Source organism: Nycticebus coucang, chromosome 4 (assembly GCF_027406575.1).
Source record: "Nycticebus coucang isolate mNycCou1 chromosome 4, mNycCou1.pri, whole genome shotgun sequence".
Taxonomy (NCBI): Eukaryota; Metazoa; Chordata; class Mammalia; order Primates; family Lorisidae; genus Nycticebus; species Nycticebus coucang.
The window spans coordinates 112,880,965-112,900,867 of NC_069783.1; the positions used below are offsets into that span (position 1 = coordinate 112,880,965).

Below are 19,903 nucleotides of genomic sequence, written 5' to 3' on the forward strand. Positions count from 1 at the left end.
ACAAACCAGCCTGTGGGAGAAAGCATGCATTGATAAAGAACATAACCAAACCTTGCCCAATTTCTCTTTTCAGCACCCTAATTATAAAGGCTAAATGGGGTGGCTCCTCTCCTTTCATGAAAATCATCTCTGAAGTAACACTGAAACCTTTTAACAAAGGGACATTTATTCAGCACAATAGAACTTTGATATCTGTAATGCTTAAAAAAAAAAAATGCATTCCCATTCCTGAGGAAATTAACTCACCAGGTTCAGTTTAAAGCAACTAACCTTCCTTATTTTAATCTGGTATAATAAAAAGAAACCAAAGAACTTTTTTTATTATTAAAAATATTTTTTATTGACTGAAGTTGATCAATTCTCTTGGAGCGCAGAGGCACATAGTACACTCTTTATAAAATTAAATTGTAAGTTAAAACAGAAGCGTTTTATTCTTTAATGATAAAATAAAATGCATATAAAACTTGATCTTCCAGCAAGCTTTTGTTTGTAGATGGGACTACTACAGACCCAGACAAGATGGGTTTCTGTTTGGCTTGGGAAAAAAGGACCTCGATTGTCAACTTAAGGAGATATTTTCCAGTTAAAAGCATTTTATATCATATCATTTTATGTCTAATTTAAACAGCAAGATCCAGACCTAAAACCATAAGAGAATACTACTATATTTTGAGCTGACTCTGATAAGTTATGGGTTATAATTTAAAGGTATACTCAGATTTTCTTTTTAAATCAGTTGAAACAGCATTTTATATGCAGGGGTTCTCTGTTTGATTCTTATCCTCTAAAAGAGCTTCTGTAGTATTTAACTATAGTCTGTATCTTTGAAGAGAAATCTTTTTCTTTCTTTGCATAATTCCACATTTGTATGTATATATATAAAGGTCTAACTTCTTACACATGAAAATATTTCTTACATACAAAAATGATTAATTTGAAAACAAAATATAGATGTTTAAAAAATTAACTTTCAGGTTCTGTTCCCCTTTGGTATTAAATGTTGCTTACAAAGAATTATGATCCTCTTTTTGTTCTAGAGTTAAGTATTTGGTATTGCTTTCTGCTTTCTGCCTTCCACATAGATGAGAAATCTGTTTCTGGAGGAAGGAAAATAACAGAGTTAATAAAATAAAAAATCTAAAGAAGACAGACGAATGGCTAACAAACATATGAAAAAATGTTCATCATCTCTATATATTAGAGAAATGCAAATCAAAACCACCCTGAGATACCATCTAACCCCAGCGAGAATGGCCCACATCACAAAATCTCAAAACTGCAGATGCTGGCGTGGATGTGGAGAGAAGGGAACACTTTTACACTGCTGGTGGGACTGCAAACTAGTACAACCTTTCTGGAAGGAAGTATGGAGAAACCTCAAAGCACTCAAGCTAGACCTCCCATTTGATCCTGCAATCCCATTACTGGGCATCTACCCAGAAGGAAAAAAATCCTTTTATCATAAGGACACTTGTACTAGACTGTTTATTGCAGCTCAATTTACAATCGCCAAAAATGTGGAAACAGCCTAAATGCCCACCAACCCAGGAATGGATTAACAAGCTGTGGTATATGTATATCATGGAATACTATTCAGCTATTAAAAAAAAATGGAGGCTTTACATCCTTCATATTAACCTGGATGGAAGTGGAAGACATTACTCTTAGTAAAGCATCACAAGAATGGAGAAGCATGAATCCTATGTACTCAATTTTGATATGAGGACAATTAAGATCATGGGGGAGGGGAGGAAAAGCAGAGAGAGGGAAGGAGGGAGAGGGGTGGGGCCTTGGTGTGTGTCACACCTTCTGGGGGCAAGACATGACTGCAAGAGGGACTTTACCTAACAAGTGCAATCAGTGTAACCTGGCTTATTGTACCCTCAATGAATCCCCAACAATAAAAAAGAAAAGAAAGTAGAGCTGCCATGAATCACTGAAGAATTGCCTGTGGGGATGAGGGAAATTGAGGGTCTGATCACATGTTATTTCAAGAGTTCAAGGTTTTGGTCTAAATGACTAGATGTATGAAGTAGTTATTTATGCATACTCAGACACGTGCACACGCACACACAAACATATCAAACATGGCTTTGAACCAACTGACTTAAATGAAAACTATTAGAGAATTTAAATAATGTGATACATAAATTATTCAATTAGTGTAAACATTTCTTCAAGACACTTGGCCTTTATTTTACGAAATAAAAGTGTCTAAGCCTGCACGTGAACATGTTTGCTTTCTTCCCTTCCTTCATTGTCGTCTTCTCATCTAGTACCATTGTAGTTACAGACATCTGCATTTTTAGAAAAGTTTTACCCCTTTTTTTTTTTTAAACATTTAAAAACTACTGACATACTGTGGATGTAGTAAAATATAAAACTTGAAAAATGCAGATGTTGAAGAAATAAGTATCTTGTGCTTTAATATTTTATGGCAGGATTGTGCTGTAAGCAAATGAATCAAACAACTATGTAAATCACAAACAGAAAGTAAAAATGAACCAAAGTGAAAAGGTTAACTTCCAGGCAGTATCTTTCTATTGTAACCTGTTATTTAAAGGAATACTAGTGATTTCTTCTGAATAGGATGTAAAACTTGTTCCAAATTACCCTTGCTTAGTCCTGCCTGCCAAGAACTCAAATGTAACTGTGATAATGCAACCCTTCCCAGGTATATTGGCAGGTCTGTGTGTGATCTCAGAATGCACAGGTGACATAGATAGGATATGACAGCTGGTAATGGTGGATTCATTTACATTGTTTACACTTCTATGACCAGGCCTTAAGGGAAGGTCAGTTTTTTAAAAACCAAGTAGTGTCTTCTTAAATCTCCAAATGTCAAAAAAAAAGGGTATTTCTGCTTAAACTTTGTTTTTGCTCAGTAATACAGTTAAGCAAGTTTGTTTCCAAGTGACCCATTGAGCTATGTAAGCATTGTTTATTTCAAATAAAATATATTTGTATTATTTGTCATTCATATTATCCATCCATACCACACTATCCTCTGTATCAGGTAGTCAAATAGAAATATACCTGTTTTGTTTAAAAAAAAAAAAAAAAAAAAGTGTCTAAGCCAGTGTGGTAGCTCACATCTGTAATCCTGGCACTCTGGGAGGCCGAGGCAGGAGGATCCCTTAAGCTCAGGAGTTCAAGACCAGCCTGAGCAAGAGCAAGACTTCTACCCAAAATAGAAAAAATTAGCCAGGCATTGTGGAGGGTGCTGGTAGTCTCAGCTACTCAGAAGGCTGAGGAGGGACAATCGCTTGAGCCTAGGATTTTGATTTTGAGGTTGTTGTGAGCTATGATGACAGCCACTGTACTCTACCCAGTGGAGCAACAGAGTGTTTTTATTTGTCTCAAAAAACAAATAAATTATGTCTGAAGAGAAAGTAGGCACTTAGATTTTCTTTAATTTAATCTCCTATCACAGATGAAGAAATGGAGATCCAGAGAAGGGCTCAGAGGCTCATACTAGGTGACAGTTTGGTAGATGGCAAAACAGGCAGTAGAAACCCCCTTACCATGTTTTCCTTATGAGTTCTGGCACAAACCACCTTGCCTACAAAAACACTATTTTCTTTTCATATTTATTTAGAATGAGGTTTGAAACTCAGCATGGGAAATTAACTCTTGAGAATTTTTTTTAAGTTGTGACTTAACAGTTTAAAAAGTTTTCTAGCACATATACACATACTTTTTAAGATGTCTGTAATTTAATTTCACTTCCCCTCCCCTCAAAGAGATATATAAAAATCCAATCAGTTCTACTTTGTTTAAATTCCACTTCCCCTTCTACTTTTAGTTTTTCTATATGGAAATAATGTACTGAATTACTTCAAAATTACATATATATAAAGTTTTCCTCTACAGAATACCTTTAGCCTTAAGTTTCTAATCTATAGCACACGGATGGAATAAAACGTACCTAAATATATTAAATTTTCTTATCTCAGAGATGAAAGGAGGAAGGAAGTTTAAACTATGAGGGTTTTTCTTTTTTTACTTAAGTGAGCATAGTGCAATCTTATTAATAATTCTCTTCCTTGTCATTTATCACATTTTGTGATACTAAACGGTACCTTATGTTATTTTTCTTCTCATGAATTTCTAATGCAATATTACTATGCTCTGGAATATAAAGTTTGTTAATTGTGTAACAGCTTGGAAAAGTCTATCTGTTTATAATGTTTCCTATTGTGAATAAAAGTCTAATGGTTTAAATAAGAAAAAAAATAAAATAAAATAAAAAATCAATTAGCATTGGATTGTGTCAAAAATATTAGCTATGGGGCGGCGCCTGTGGCTCAGTCTGTAAGGCGCTGGCCCCTTATACCGAGGGTGGCGGGTTCAAACCCGGCCCCGGCCAAACTGCAACCAAAAAATAGCCGGGTGTTGTGGCGGGCGCCTGTAGTCCCAGCTACTCGGGAGGCTGAGGCAAGAGAATCGCTTAAGCCCAGGAGTTGGAGGTTGCTGTGAGCTGTGTGAGGCCACGGCACTCTACCCAGGGCCATAAAGTGAGACTCTGTCTCTACAAAAAAAAAAAAAAAAAAATTAGCTATGGATCCTGATTTTCACCAACATCAGATCATGCAAAATATTATAAATATGAAACTTAGCAGAGAAAGGGAGAGAAGAGGAGGGAGGAAGGGAGGCTGCTAGGCCTTACTGCTTCCCCAGAGTCTTTTTTTTTTTTTTTTGTAGAGACAGAGTCTCACTCTATGGCCCTCGGTAGAGTGTCGTGGCCTCACACAGCTCACAGCAACCTCCAACTCCTGGGCTTAAGCGATTCTCTTGCCTCAGCCTCCCAAGTAGCTGGGACTACAGGCGCCTGCCACAATGCCCGGCTATTTTTTGGTTGCAGTTTGGCCAGGGCCGGGTTTGAACCCGCCACCCTTGGTATATGGGGCCGGCGCCCTACCGACTGAGCCACAGGCGCCGCCCTTCCCCAGAGTCCTTAAAATGCTCTTATGCTTACCTTGAAAAAATCTGAAATGACTGTACCCTTTAACTTACCAAACTGGATTCTGAAGAGACTTGGAATGAAGGTTTGATAGAAGGAAACATAAATCAAGAAAGTGCTTACTGGGTCAATAAACTTTTTGATCAATATAAAACTTGAAACCTCATGTAAAGATTTCCTTCCAGACAGGCATTTCGTGGAAAGGATGAAAGGTTAATGTAGATTCTGATTTTTAAAGCTGTATCTATGTACTCACTTCAAAATTGTAGGTAGTGAGAACTAGGACTTTTTAATCAACATTTCTACATGTAATTGACATTTCACTTTGACTAAATTTAGAAGGTATGTGAAAATAGGTCAAGCAAAAAAGAAAGTATTGCAAGTCCAACAAATACATGCATGGCCTTGACTCTACATTATCAATGTTCCCAAGTTACTTATTAAATATCAATGGAGATATAAGGTGAGATAAACAAAGGTGACTTACCCATGATCACAGTGAATACTGAAGTTGACCTGCATTTTCTTTAGTAACTGACAAAGTTATTTTTTTGAGCTGGCTCTTCTGAGACCTCTGAGTTCTAGAAAACAACTCTTGAATTAGTACCCAGAATGGACAAACTAGAAAATACTTAAGAAGACTGCACACGAATATAGCAGAAATACCTTTTAAAAGATCTCAGGCAAAGAGATAACCTGCATATCTATGTTCACTGCAGCATTACTCATAATAGCCATGATGCAGGAGCAACCTAGTGGCCATCACTGATGAATGAATGAAGAAAATATATACACAATGGAATACTATTTAGCCATAAAAATGAATACTATTTAGCCATAAAAATGAATGAAATATTGTCACTTGCAACAACATGGATAAACCTGAAAGATGCCGTGCTAAGTGAAATAAGCCAGGCACAGAAAGACTAATACTATATAATCTCACTTATACATGGAATCCGAAAAAGCTGAACTCAGAGAGAATAGAATGGTTGTCACTAGGCCCTGGGGGAAGGTGAGGTAGATGGGGAAATGGGAGTTGTTGGTCAAAGGCACAAAGTTTCAGTCAGACAGCAGGGATATGTTTTAGTGATCTATCGCACAGCATGGTGACTACAGTTGTGTATATTTGTTTTATAAGAATAATGTATTGTATATTTCAAAATTGCTAGAAGGGTTGATTCCAAATGTTTTTATCATGAAAAAAATAAATATATCAGGTGCTAGATATGTTAATTAGCTTGATTTAATCATTCCACAATGTTATATGTCTATCATAACATTACATTGTACCCTATATATACATACAATTATTATTGAAGGATCACTTTATTTTATTCTTGAGACAGTCTTACTTTGTCGCCCTCAGTAAAGTGCTGTGGCATCACAGCTCATAGAAACTTCAAACATTTGGGCTTAAGTGATCCTCTTGCCTCAGCCTCCCCAGTAGCTGAGACTACAGGCATCCTCTCCTCTTCTCTCATCTCCTTCCTCTCTCTCTTACTATTTGAGACAGAATCTCATTCTGAATGTTACTCCAGGCTAGAATACTCTGGCATCAACTTAGCTCACAGCAACCTTTCAAACTCCTGGGCTCAAGCAATCCTCCTGCCTCAGCCTCACAGCTGGCTGGGACCATAGGCCCCCATCATGATGGTTGGCTAATTTTTCTATTTGTAGTAGAGACAGAGTCTTGCTCTTGCTCAGACTGGTCTCTAACTTCTGAGCTCAAGTGATCTTCCTGATCCTCCCACCTCAGCCTCCCAGAGTGCTATATTACAGGCCTGAGCCACTGCACCCAGACTTTTTTTTTCTTTTTTAAAAGACAAGGTTTTGCTCTGTCACCCAGGCTGGAGTGAAATGCTGCAATTATAGTTCACTGCAGCCTTGAGTTCCCGGCTTGAAGTGATTCTGGCCTCAGCTTCCCAGAGTGCCGAGATCATCAAACACAGCCAAGATTTCTTGATTTCCTTGTTCAAGAGTGGGGTTTCTATGTCTAATCTCCTTGTAGGGCTGTTCTCTTAGCTTGACTGTATGTATTAGGGCCAAACTCTGGTAATCAGCTGATGCCCAAATATAACTGGCTCATCTTCAGCCTTCAGACAGACTCAGACTACATGGTGAGCCCTTAATGAACCCACAATAATCAGACAACAAGAATCAATAACTCTGGATCGGTGCCTGTAGCTCAGGGGCTAAGGCACCAGCCACATACACTGGAGCTGGAGGGTTCAAATCCAGCCTGGGCTTGCCAAACAACAATAACAACTACAACCAAAAAAAAAATACTCGGGCGTTGTGACAGGTGCCTATAGTCCCAGCTACTTGAGAGGCTGAGGTAAGAGAATCGCTTAAGCCCAAGAGTTTGAGATTGCTGTGAGCTGTGATGTCACTGCACTCTACTGAGGGTGACATAGTGAGACTCTGTCTCAAAAAAAAAAGAGCAGCGCCTGTGGGTCAGTGAGTAGGGCGCCAGCCCCATATACCAAGGGTGGCGGGTTCGGACCTGGCCCTGGCTAAACTGCAACAAGAACAAAAAAATAGCCAGACATTGTGGCGGGCGCCTGTAGTCCCAGCTACTCGGGAGGCTGAGGCAAGAGAATCAACCTAAGCCCAAGAGCTGGAGGTTGCTGTGATCTGTGACGCTATAGCACTCTACCCAGGGTGACAGGGACTCTGTCTCTTAAAAAAAAAGACTCAATAACTCTAATTGCCCTAAGTGCCTGCTGAGTGCTTGTTTAGCCTTGTGGGACTGATTTTTCAGGGTGGAGGGGAGAAGGGCAGAGAGGGGGTGCAGTAGGGAGGAGGGGAAGGAAGGGATAGAACTCTGCCTTGCAGGTAGGTGGGCTCCTCAGCCTCCTCGTCCTCCTCCTCCCTAGGACTACTTGGCTATCAGGGCATGGGGTGGGGGGGGAGGGGGAATACTTTCAGACCTCTCTGCTTTCCCTCATGTTGCTCCTCCCTACTCAATCCCTTGCCTCTGCACTTTACAACCCAATGTGTTACATCTTAGTCATTTATAAACTTTATATAGGATCTGTAGGCTTCACCAGCACACAAAAGGTAAGAACTAATCAGAACACCCCATCCCTCATACTGGCCACAGTTTAAGGTTGAGTCTGCTCCCATTCCCGCCTTTGAAGCAAGTAAGATGCTGCCGGGGGTGAGGTGGGACACTGTGCTCTGCTGCATTTCACTCTTCCCTTTTTCCTCCTTTGCTTTTCAATTACAGGGTTTTTGTGGGGAAATCATTTGAAAATCGTAATAACATAAACAGGTATAAATAGAGAAGTCCTGCTCCCCCTCCTCTCTAGCCTCCTTCTGGTAACAACTTATATCATCCTTCATCCTTCCACCTTCCACCATGTCCTTGTGCAAGTACAGATTCCTATTCCCATCCCCCTCCTACATGTGTACAGTGCCACATGAACTTTTCAGAATCTTGTATGTTTTCACTTAATGATATATCTGGAATCATCCTAGAGCTTTCCTCATCCTAGTGCTTCTCAATCTGCTTTATGGCTAAGGAGGACTCCATCGTATGGGCAGCACCAGAGTTTGCTCACTCAGCTCCCTATTGCTGGGATGCTTCAACCGCCTCCTCTCTTTTGCTGTTGTAATAAGTCAATGCTGCAAATGACAACTTGGTGCGTATGCTACTTTATAACATGCAGACACAACACTAGGGGAGATGCCCAAAGTGACACTGCTTTATTGTCAAAGAGTCAGTTCTTTGGTGATTTTTAGAAAACACTGCCAGTTTCCCACCAGAAGGATTGAATCATTTTGTGCCCCCCAGCAATGCAGGAGAGTGCCTGTTTCACAGAAAACTCTGAATTATGTACAATCTTCATCTTTAGCCACATACGGCAAAGCCCTAGCAAAGTGGACAGGCTACTCAGAACTTTACCCTACTTCCTTATTACAGAAATTAAAGTTGTTTTTATTTTTTTGAGATGGAGTCTCACTCTGTTGCTCTGGGTAAGGTGCTGTGGCATCATAGCTCACAGCAACCTCAAACTCCTTGGCTTGAACGACACTCTTGCCCCAGTCTCCTGAGTAGCTGGGACTATAGGTGCACCTACCACAATACCTGGCTGATTTTTTTCTTTTTTTCAATTTTTAGTAGTTAGGGTCTCACTCTTGCTCAGGATGGTCTTGAGCTCCTGAGCTCAAGCAATCTACCTCCCTCAGCCTCCTAGAGTGCAGGGATTACAGGTGTGAGCCACTGTGCCAAGTCAGAAATTAAGATTTTTTTTTACAAAATTATTTTGCTTTTCCTGTAACTATCTAGTCAGTACAAAAACATGACAGAGGAAGAGTTTGTGAGTCGGTAAAGCATGTTGCCAAGTAGGTCTTTTGTTTAAATTGTTCTCCCAACATATACATATATATATATTTATTTATTTTTGAGACAGAGTCTTATTATGTCACCCTCAGTAGAGTGCTATGGCATCACAGCTCACAGCAACCGCCAACTCTTGGGCTTAAGCAATTCTCTTGCCTCAGCCTCCCAAGTAGCTGGGACTACAGGTGCCTGCCACAATGCCCGGCTATTTTTGTTGTTGTTGTTGTTGCAGTTTGGCCAGGGACAGGTTCAAACCTGCCACCCTTGGTATATGGGGCTCCCGCCCTACTCACTGAGCCACAGGCACTGCCCATGCCAAGCTATTTTTTTGTTGCAACTGTTGTTGTTGTTTAGCTGGCCCGGGCGGGGTTCGAACCCGCCACCCTTGGTGTATGTGGCTGGCGCCATAACCACTGTGCTACAGGCGCTGAGCCAGCTGCATGGTTTTCATCGTGCAATTTTAAATTATGTGGAAATTTTTAGGAACTTATATGTTGTGCTATAGCAGGAGTAACTGTGGTTATCAAAATATTAAAGTTCTGATGTTATTAATGTATCTAATAAGATCTAGCAGCAGGTTTAATATCTGGTAATTCTGAGATAGTCATAAATACATATATATGATATTTCAAGATATCTGTAATAATCTTAATAGTAAAATAAACATACATGTAATCTTTATTCCCCTTAGAGTTTATGGATCTGTTGAGTTGTATTCAACAAACTCTGATTAACAATCTTTGTCCAATAAGTCCATAGAGGTAGAAAGTCTCTGGGGTGGGGGCTGACAGAAAGTAACTACTGATGGGTATAGGGTTTATTTTTGGTGTGATGAAATGTTCAGGAATAAGGGATTGTGGCAGCATAATTTTGTGAATATGCTAAAAACCACTGAATTGTATAATTTAGAAGGGTGAACTGTACGAGAAAAATAAAATGTGAATTACATCTTAATAACAAAATATTTTTAAGAAATTACTGTCCAAGAAGGACCAAAAAACTCAAGAAGTTTGAACATAGAAGAGCGAAAGAAGCAACCTCACTGAATAAATTTATTTATTGAAACAGTCTCACTTTGTCACCCTTGGTAGTGTGCCTCATAGCTCACAGCAACCTTAAACTCTTGGGCTTAAGTGATTCTCTTGCCTGAGCCTCTCAAGTAGCTGGGACTACAGGTGCCTGCCATAACGTTCAGCTATTTTTAGAGATGGGGGGTCTCGCTCTGGCTCAGGCTGGTCTCGAACCTGTGAGCTCAGGCAATCCACCTGAGTTTCCCAAATGCTGAGATTACAGGCATGAGCCACTGCGCCCACCACCCTCACTGAATAAATTTAAAGGGGCAGCTGATTGGCAAAATAGCTTTGTCATGACAAAGCTTCCTCTGGCCAGGCTTGGTGGCCCATGCCTATAATCCTGGCACTTTGGGAGGCTAAGGCAGAAGAATCCTTGAGACAGGAGTTTAACATCAGCCTGAAAAACATAGATTTCATCTCTCAAAAAAATAGAAAAAATTAGCTGGTATTATGGTACATGCCTATAGACCTAGCTATTTTCAGAGGCTGAGGCAGGAGGATCACTTGAACCCAGGACTTTGAGGTTGCTGTGAATTAGAATGATGCTATTGCACTCTAGCCTGGGCAATGGCTAATTTTTCTATTTTTGATAGAGATAGGGTTCTTATGCAGGCTGGTCTCAAACTCCTGACCTCAAGCAATCCTCCTGCCTTGACCTCCCAGAGTGCTAGGATTACATGTATGAGCCACTATGTTTGGACATAAAAAGATATTTTTGAGATAAATGAGGAAAACTTAACATGGTATAGTCATTAGATAGTATTAAGGATTTACTTCTCACTTTGTTGAGTGTGATATTATGGTTGTCTTTAAAAAGTGCATATCTGGGCTTGGCGACTGTGGCACAGTGGTTATTGCGCCAGCCACATACACCAAAGGTGGCAGGTTCAAACCCAGCCTGGTCCAGGTAAACAACTACAACAAAAAAATTGTCAGGCATTGTGGCGGGTGCCTATAGTCCCAGCTTGGGAGGCTGAGGCAAGAGAATCATTTAAGCCCAAGAGTTGGAGGTTACTGTGAGCTATGACGCCACAGCACTCTACTGAGGGTGACATAGTAAGAGACTCTGTCTCAAAAAAAAAGTGCATATCTGTTACATAATAATGAAGAATTTGTGAGTGAAATGGTACAATATCTGGAATTTGCTTTGAAATACTAGAGAAAAGATGTATGGATTGGAGAAGACAAAACTAAAATGGCAGAGTTGACAATGGTTCAAAGGGTATGATCGGGCCAGGAAAGGTGGTTCATGCCTATAATCCTAACACCCTGGGAAGCTGAGGCAAGAGGACTGCTTAAGCCCAAGAGTTTGAAGTCGCTGTGAGCTATGATGCCATGGCACTTATCCCAGGCAACAAAGTGAGACTCTGTCAAAAAAAAAAAGATAAAAAGTACATGATTATACTATTATTTCCATTTTTGTGCATATTTGAAATTTGCTAGAAAATATTTTTTGAAAAACCTCAAAGAATTTATATTCATATGTACCAGGTAATGAGTCTTGAGGCAGTGACATCTGAGTATGACTTTCTCCTTTTTCTTTTCTTTTTTCAGTTTTTGGCCAGGGCTGGCCTCTGGCATATGGAGCCAGCGCCCTACCCCTTCGAGCCACAGGCGCTACCAGACTTTCTCCTTTTTAAAACAAGTGTGCTACCTTCTTCCCTCAGAGACACAAACACTTCCATTCTAACAGAAAGCTTGCCCTACCAATGATACTTGCACTAATATTCTGTGCTAGATGCAGACACTACAAGTATAGCCAAACTAAACTGGAACACATACATTTTGGGCACTGCTGTTGAGATTCTCACAGGTGATGGGCAGCAGTGTGCTCAGCTCCAGGTCTGTCACCATCTGACGAGATTCAGCCAGCAAGCGCTGGAGTTTACTTGTGGGGGAAAAATCATCCTGGGAAGATAACACATTTAAGCATTCATGAATTGAAGAAGCATTTTTAAATGTTTACATTTGCAAATACAACATTACAAATACAACTTAACTACCTGCTAATATTTCTTCCACTTTGGGTATCACAAAGCAAAGCAAGACGTCAAGTAGTACAATAACCAAATTCCTTTTCTTTCTTAGTGGCTCCTCAGTTAAATAATTTGACTTAAGCAGAACTTATTACAACTAATTAGGTAACATTCAGATGATAAAAACATCCCAGGCATTGTTTAGCTCTCCTAAATCAAACTTTCTTTCTCCTTTTTTTTGAGATAGAGTCTTGCTCTGTTGCCAGGGTTGAGTGCCATCACAGCTCATAGCAACCTCAAACTCCTGGGCTCAAAGGATGCATGTTTCAGCCTCCCAAGTAGCTGGGACTATAGGTACTCACCACAACACCAGGATAATTTTTCTATTTTTAGTAGAGACGGGGCCTCGCTTTTGCTCAGGCTGGTCTCAAACTTCTGAGCTCAAGCAATCTGCCCACCTCAGTCTCCCAGAGTGCTAGGATTATAGGTGTGAGCCACCAGACTCAGCCCTAAATCAACTTTTCAAGGCCATACTTAGCGTGTCAAAATATTTAGAAAATGAAGCTTTAACACTAAAGGCCTTATAAATATATAGTTAATGTTCAACTGGGGATCTGAATTTTTAGCATGAAAATGAGTCATTGCCAATTGATCTCTAAAGGGCCCAAACTAAGTTTTTTTTAAGCAAAATTAATTTCTAATTTTCCATGAACAAGGATCCCTACTGACCTGACATTCAGAAGATGTTTAACAAACATGTGCCAAATGAATATATCTGTGTATACGTATGGATAACATAGGCATGCAATGTTACGTACTACCTGAGGAAAAACAGGTACAGAGACAGGGTCTCCAAGAGCTAACAACAACAAAAATAAAAGGTAATAGCAAATATTTTCCCCCATATTTATAGCTTTAAAAAAACTAATGGTTTTAATGTAGTATAGATGCCATACAACTACCTGTACAATTAAAGAATACAATCTGATAAGTTTTGACACATATACATATCCACCCATGAAACAATGACCGCAAAGAATAGTGAACCCATTCATCACACCCAGTCTGGTGGAATTCCTCCTCTGCCCTCTGTGTCCTTCCTCCATTCCTAGACAACCACTGACTGCTTTCTGTAATGACAGATCAGTTTGCAGTTTCTAGAATTTCATAAAAATGCATTGAAACTTTTATCTGTTCTGCTTTTTTCACTCAGTATAATATTTTGAGATCCACCCATACTATTGTGTGTGTAAATCATTCTTTTTTATTGCTGAGTGTTCCATTTATGCATATCCTACAGTTGTTTATCCATTCACTTGTTGATGAACATTTGCGTTGTTTCCAGGGTTTTTTGGGCTAGTATAAATAAAGTTGCTTGAAAATTCATGTATAAGTTTTTGGTAAAAGTATGTTTTCATGTCTTTAAGAATGGAACAGCTACAAAAAAAAAAAAAAAAAAAAAGAATGGAACAGCTGGGTCATAGGGTAGGTATATATTTAATTTTTAAGAAACTACTAACTTGTTTTCCAAAGTAGATATACCAGTTACATTCCCACCATCACCATAAGAAAGTCCCAGTCTAGTCAATACTTGATATGGTCAATTTTTTTTTTTTAGAGACAGTTTCACTTTATGGCTCTAGGTAGAGTGCCATGGCATCACATAGCTCACAGCAACCTCCAACTCTTGGGCTTAAGCGATTCTCTTGCCTCAGCCTCCCAGGTAGCTGGGACTACAGGTGCCCGCCACAATACCCGGCTATTTTTTTTTTGTTTTGTTTTTTTGTTTTTTGCAGTTCGGCCAGGGCTGGGTTTGAACCCGCCACCCTAGGTATATGGGGCCAGCACCCTACCGACTGAGCCACAGGTGCCACCCGGTATGGCCAATTTTAAATTTCAGACATTCCAATAGGTATGAAGTAGTATTTCAATGTGGTTTAACTTGTATCCTCCTAAGGACAAATAATGTGCATCTTCTTGCATGCTAAACTCCATGTATCTATAGCTTTGTTTTCAATTCATAGGGCAGTTGTGTCTGGTTATTCAATCCAAAGAGACAATAATCTTCAGGTCTGGCTAGAATATCCCTCCTTTAATCACTTCTCCAGTTTTTACCTCATCTCTGCACTATGCTAACAAAACTAATGCTCAGCAAATACCTAGTAGGGACTATCCCCTACAATATCTCAGTTAGACCAAACAACTGTGGTGTTATGACTACACATTTGCAGAGGAAGAAACAAAAATTCAAAGAAATAATTTTATAGGTAGCCCCTGAGTTACAAACATCTGAATGAAGTATGATTTACAGTTGTAAATAGAGACTATTATAGGTAAAAAGTAAATGTACCTGTTCCAACTCACATATAAATTCAACTTAAGAAGAAACTTAAAGAAACTACTTTGTAACCCAAGGACTGCCTGCCCTGAACTCATAGAGTTTTTTTTTTTTTTTTTTGTGGTTTTTTTTTTTTTTTTGGCCGGGGCTGGGTTTGAACCCGCCACCTCTGGCATATGGGACCGGCGCCCTACCCGCTGAGCCACAGGCGCCGCCCACTCATAGAGTTAAGACAAAGTAAAACAGGGATTTAAACCTAGGCAAGTCTAATTTAATGCTCAAGATTAAAGAGCATCGACAGTTAGTTTACTTGAGCTTGTTTTCTTTGTAAAAGAGCTGCAATGACGACCCCATTTATGATGAAGACACTGTTTGTATGTAACAACCTTAAAAAAATTCTTGTCTGGCTCAGTGCCGTTAGCATAATGGTTATGGCACCAGCCACATATACTGAGGGTGGAGGGTTTGAACCCAGCCGGGGCCTCCTAGACAACAATGACAACTGCAACAAAAAATAGCCTGGCATTGTGGCGGGTGCCTATAGTCCCAGCTACTTGGGAGGCTGAGGCAAGAGAATTGCTTAAGCCCAGGAGTTTGAGGTTGCTGTGAGCTGTGACACCATGGCACTCTACCAAGGGTAATGTAGTGAGACTGTCTCAACAACAACAACAACAACAAAAAAGAAAGAAATTCTTGGCTGTAGGTCAAGTGGCTAAGGTGCCAGCCACATACACCAGAGCTGGTGGGTTAGAACCCAGCCCGGGCCTGCCAAACAACAACGACAACTACAACCAAAAAATAGCTGGGCATTGTGGTGGGTGCCTATAGTTCCAGCTACTTGGGAGGCTGAGGCAAAAGAATCATTTAAGCCCGGGAGTTGGAGGTTGCTGTGAGCTGTGACACCACAGCACTCTACCCAGGGTGAAAGCTTGAGATTCTGTCTCAAAAAAAAGAATTCTTGTCTGTAAGCACAGAGAGGTGAACAAGGATGTCCGTGCTAGTGTAGAAACACCTGACTGCCCAGCAGTAGGGACTCGGATAAACTGAGTTCTATTCCTTTAACAGACTACACATCAGTCAATAGGAATATGAATAGACTAGGCCAGGTATGGTGGCTTATGCCTGTAATCATCCTAGTACTCTGGGAGGCCGAGTGGGCAGATTGCTTGAGCTCAAGAGTTCGAGACCAGCTGAGCAAGAGTGAGATTCCACCTCTACTACAAAAAAAAAAAAAAAAGGCTGGGCATTGTGGCATACCCCTGTAGTTCCAGCTACTCAGGAGGCTGAGGCAAGAAGATCACTCAAGCCCAAGAATTTGAGTTTGCTATGAGCTATGACACCATAGCACTCTACCCAGGGTGACAGAGACTATCATAAAATAAAAATAAAATAAAATAAAATAGACTTAGTCTACTATGTCTACAAATACCAGCATGGATAAATATCACAAAATATCAACACAGTAGGAAAAATCATATTGCAAAAGGATATACGCAATATTTTACCATTTATGTACATTTTTAAGACACAAAAACACTATGTAACATTTATATATATATATATATATATATACACTTATGTGGTAAAAGCATAAAAGTCAACTTTAGGACAGTGGTTAATCGGTGGGAGAGTGGACGGGGGAAGAGTGCTTATAGGACTTAAGCAAGCTAACAGCAAGCTGGAGAAGCATCAAAAGGACTCTGGTGAGGAGTCTTGCTTGAATAAGAGGTGGCTTTCTAAGCAAAATACAAACCTTTTCATTGGATACTGCTTCATCTTTCTTGACTGACCAACTTTTAGGTGAGTTCTTTTTATCAGAAGAAGACTCTGTCTCATCCTCTTTTAAGGCAGATTTTGAAGAACCCAAACAGTGGGAATGTTGGAAGGCAACTAGTTCACTATGAATAATGAAATCAAACAAAAACAGGTATCTTAAAACAATATCATACATATGTTGCTAATACTCTTACACCTCAAAGTATCTAAGGAGGACAAAAAAAAAAAGTTTTCTTAATGAAGTGGCTTAAATTTGAGTGGAATATTACAGATTACAGTAGAACATTATAAATTAATGCATACTGTTTATAGGTAATAACAAAATTCTTAGTCAAGAGTAACTATAATAGAGGATTTCTTTCTTTTTTTTTTTTTAGAGACAGAGCCTCACTTTATCGCTCTTGGTAGAGTGCCGTGGTGTCATAGCTCACAGTAACCTCCAGCTCTTGGGCTTAAGCGATTCTCTTGCCTTAGCCTCCCGAGTAGCTAGGACTATAGCAACCTCCAACTCCTGGGCTTAAGCAATTCTCTTACCTCAGCCTCTCGAATCCACAATGCCTGGCTATTTTTTTTTTTTGTTGCAGTTTGGCCAGGGCCCTGTTTGAACCCGCCACCCTCGGTATATGGGGCTGGCGCCCCACCCACTGAGCCACAGGCACTGCCCATAATAGAGGATTTCTATTTTTCCCAAAATACAAGGAAAAGATAGTTCTAGGCACAGGGTCATCCAAAACGGAGGGGGGAAAAGTCAACATAGAGTAAGATTATATTTGTAAAAAATTTAGGTTTTTGGCATGTAAGGTTGATTTCTGTTAATGGTTTTTTTGTTTTTTTTTTTGAGACAGAGCCTCAAGCTATCGCCCTGGGTAGAGTGCTGTGGCATCACAGCTCACAGCAACCTCCAACTCCTGGGCTCAAGCAAGTAGCCTCCGCCTCCCAAGTAGCTAGGACTACAGGTGCCTGCCTCCGCCTCCCAAGTAGCTAGGACTACAGGTGCCTGCCTCCGCCTCCCAAGTAGCAAGGACTACAGGTGCCTGCCACAAAGCCCGGCTATTTTTTGGTTGCAGCCGTCATTGTTTGGCGGGCCTGGGCTATATTTGAACCCGCCAGCTCAGGTGTATGTGGCTGGTGCCTTAGCTGCTTGAGCTACAGGCGCTGAGCCCTGTTAATGGATTTTTAAAAGTCCTTTGTAAAAGTATCATGGCCCACTGAGGCTCATTGATTCTCCTACAGGTAGACAGTATTAGGAACAAACATGTATCTATGCTTCTACGCATGTTACTAAACTTTGGGTCCAAAGGAGAATTTAACAGCAAAAACTGCTCTGGAATGGACCAGAGGCCATGGAACCAATTCCTCCCATGTAACTGAGGACACACTGCCTTTGGTTCCTCCTTCCACCAGTAAACCTCTATTTGTCAAATGGAATGGTGGCACAAATGTGAACATTTTAGTTAGATCATAAAGTAGGCACACAAGTTCTTATAATCTAAGGAAAAATAGGAAAACATGATTATCTTTTCCACCTAATCATGTATTTGTCATGTGATGCCTTGGCATGCGTCCCCGCTGGCAGAACATGCCGTCATTTCAATTGTATTAAGTCAGCAAGGTCAAAAGGGCCTTGAAAAAACCTCTGAATGTAAATTCGAATTTATTTCATACATTAATTTTAATCCATTATGCTCTTAAAACTATCTGACATAAGCTTTTTCCCTTAATATACGTGTTCCTGTTTAATAGTGAAAAATAGGCAGTTGTACCCTACTGACACTTGCAATTACCCAAAGATCTTTAAAAACCAAATAAGAATAGATGCATTTAGTATGGCAACCAACTTAAAAAAAATTTTCAGGTGGGGCACAGTGGCTTACGCCTATAACCCTAGCACTGTGGGAGGCCGAGGCAGGAAGATCCCTTGAGCTCAGGAATTAGAGACCACCCTGAGCAAGAGTGAGATCCCATCTCTACTAAAAACAAAAAAATTAGCTGAGCACTGTGGCACATGCCTGTAGTCCCAGCTACTTGGAAGGCTGAGGCAGAAGAATTGCTTAAGCCCAGGAGTTTGAGGTTGCTGTGAGGTAGGCTGACGCCATGGTACTCTGACCTGGGTAACAGGCTTTTGAGACTCTGTCTCAATTTTTAATTGGCAGAATAACTATCTGTATGACAGTCAAATAACTCAGGCCTTTAAAAGAGATATAGGGAAAAATGAATAGATAAATAAAAATAATAAAATAGGGCCAGGGAATCCTCCGAATAATGAAATACTATTAAGAAATTTTTTTTCTTTTGTAGAGACAGAGTCTCACTGTACCGCCCTCAGGTAGAGTGCCATGACGTCACACGGCTCACAGCAACCTCTAAGTCTTGGGCTTAAGCAATTCTCTTGCCTCAGCCTCTTGAGCAGCTGGGACTACAGGTGCCTGCCACAACGCTCGGCTATTTTTTTTTTGTTGCAGTTTGGCCAGGGCTGGGTTTGAATCCGTCACCCTCGGCATATGGGGCCAGCACCCTACTCACTGAGCCACAGGTGCTACCTTGGAAAGAAATTTTAAATCATAAACTCCTATGAAAGTCAATGTAATGATTAAAATACGGCTCTCAATATGGAAACTTCATCTTTTGTAATTTAAGATTGAAGAGCCACACTTTATTTAAAAATAGCAGATATTATTATAGCATTACTCAACCACAAGATTCAGCAATTCTGGGGCGGTGCCTGTGGCTCATTGATTAGGGCACTAGCCCCATATACCAAAGGTGGTGGGTTCAAATGTGACCCCAGCCAAACTGCAACAAAAAGTAAAAAAAATAGCCAAGCGTTGTGGCAGGTGCCTGTAGTCCCAACTACTCAGAAGGCTGAGACAAAAGCATCGCCTAAGCCCAAGAGCTGGAGGCTGCTGCTGAGGTGACAAAGTGAGATTCTGTCTCATAAAAAAAAAAAAAAAAAAAGATTCAGCAATTCTAACAATAAGATGAGCTTGAAGAATGCAGTATATGCTAATAACTCATCCATTTTCATCTTTTTTATTTTTTTTATTTTTTGGGCCAGGGCTGGGTTTGAACCCTCCACCTCTGGTATATGGGGTTGGCACCCTACTCCTTTGAGCCACAGGCACTGCCCTCCATTTTCATCTTTAAAAACAAAACAAAACAAAACAGTACCTTTACCAGCATGTTGAATACAAATATGATTATGTTTTCTCTTGAGTGACTTTTTTTTTAATTGCTGGGGACTCATTGAGGGAACAAAAAACCAGGTTACATTGATTACATTTGTTAGGTAAAGTCTCTCAGTGATTTTTTTTGTGACAGAGCCTCAAGCTGTCACCCTGGCCAGAATGCCGTGGCGTCACGGCTCATAGCAACCTCCAACTCCTGAGCTTACGTGATTCTCTTGCCTCAGCCTCCCAAGTAGCTGGGCCT

The 19,903-nt window shown here is 40.3% G+C and overlaps 1 protein-coding gene across 1 annotated transcript in view; it reads right to left on the reverse strand.

Moving 5' to 3' along the window:
- Window positions 1-371: 371 nt before the first annotated feature.
- Window positions 372-19,903, reverse strand: part of CCDC62 (coiled-coil domain containing 62) — a 50,578-nt gene continuing 31,046 nt past the window's right edge. Inside the window, exons 10-13 of the mRNA XM_053589780.1 lie at window positions 16,444-16,596; window positions 12,167-12,308; window positions 5,451-5,544; window positions 372-1,097 (exon numbers count right to left, since the gene is read on the reverse strand). Coding sequence (XP_053445755.1) covers window positions 5,491-5,544; window positions 12,167-12,308; window positions 16,444-16,596 — 349 coding nt within the window. The 3' untranslated portion in view covers window positions 372-1,097; window positions 5,451-5,490. The remainder of the gene's footprint in view (window positions 1,098-5,450; window positions 5,545-12,166; window positions 12,309-16,443; window positions 16,597-19,903) is intronic.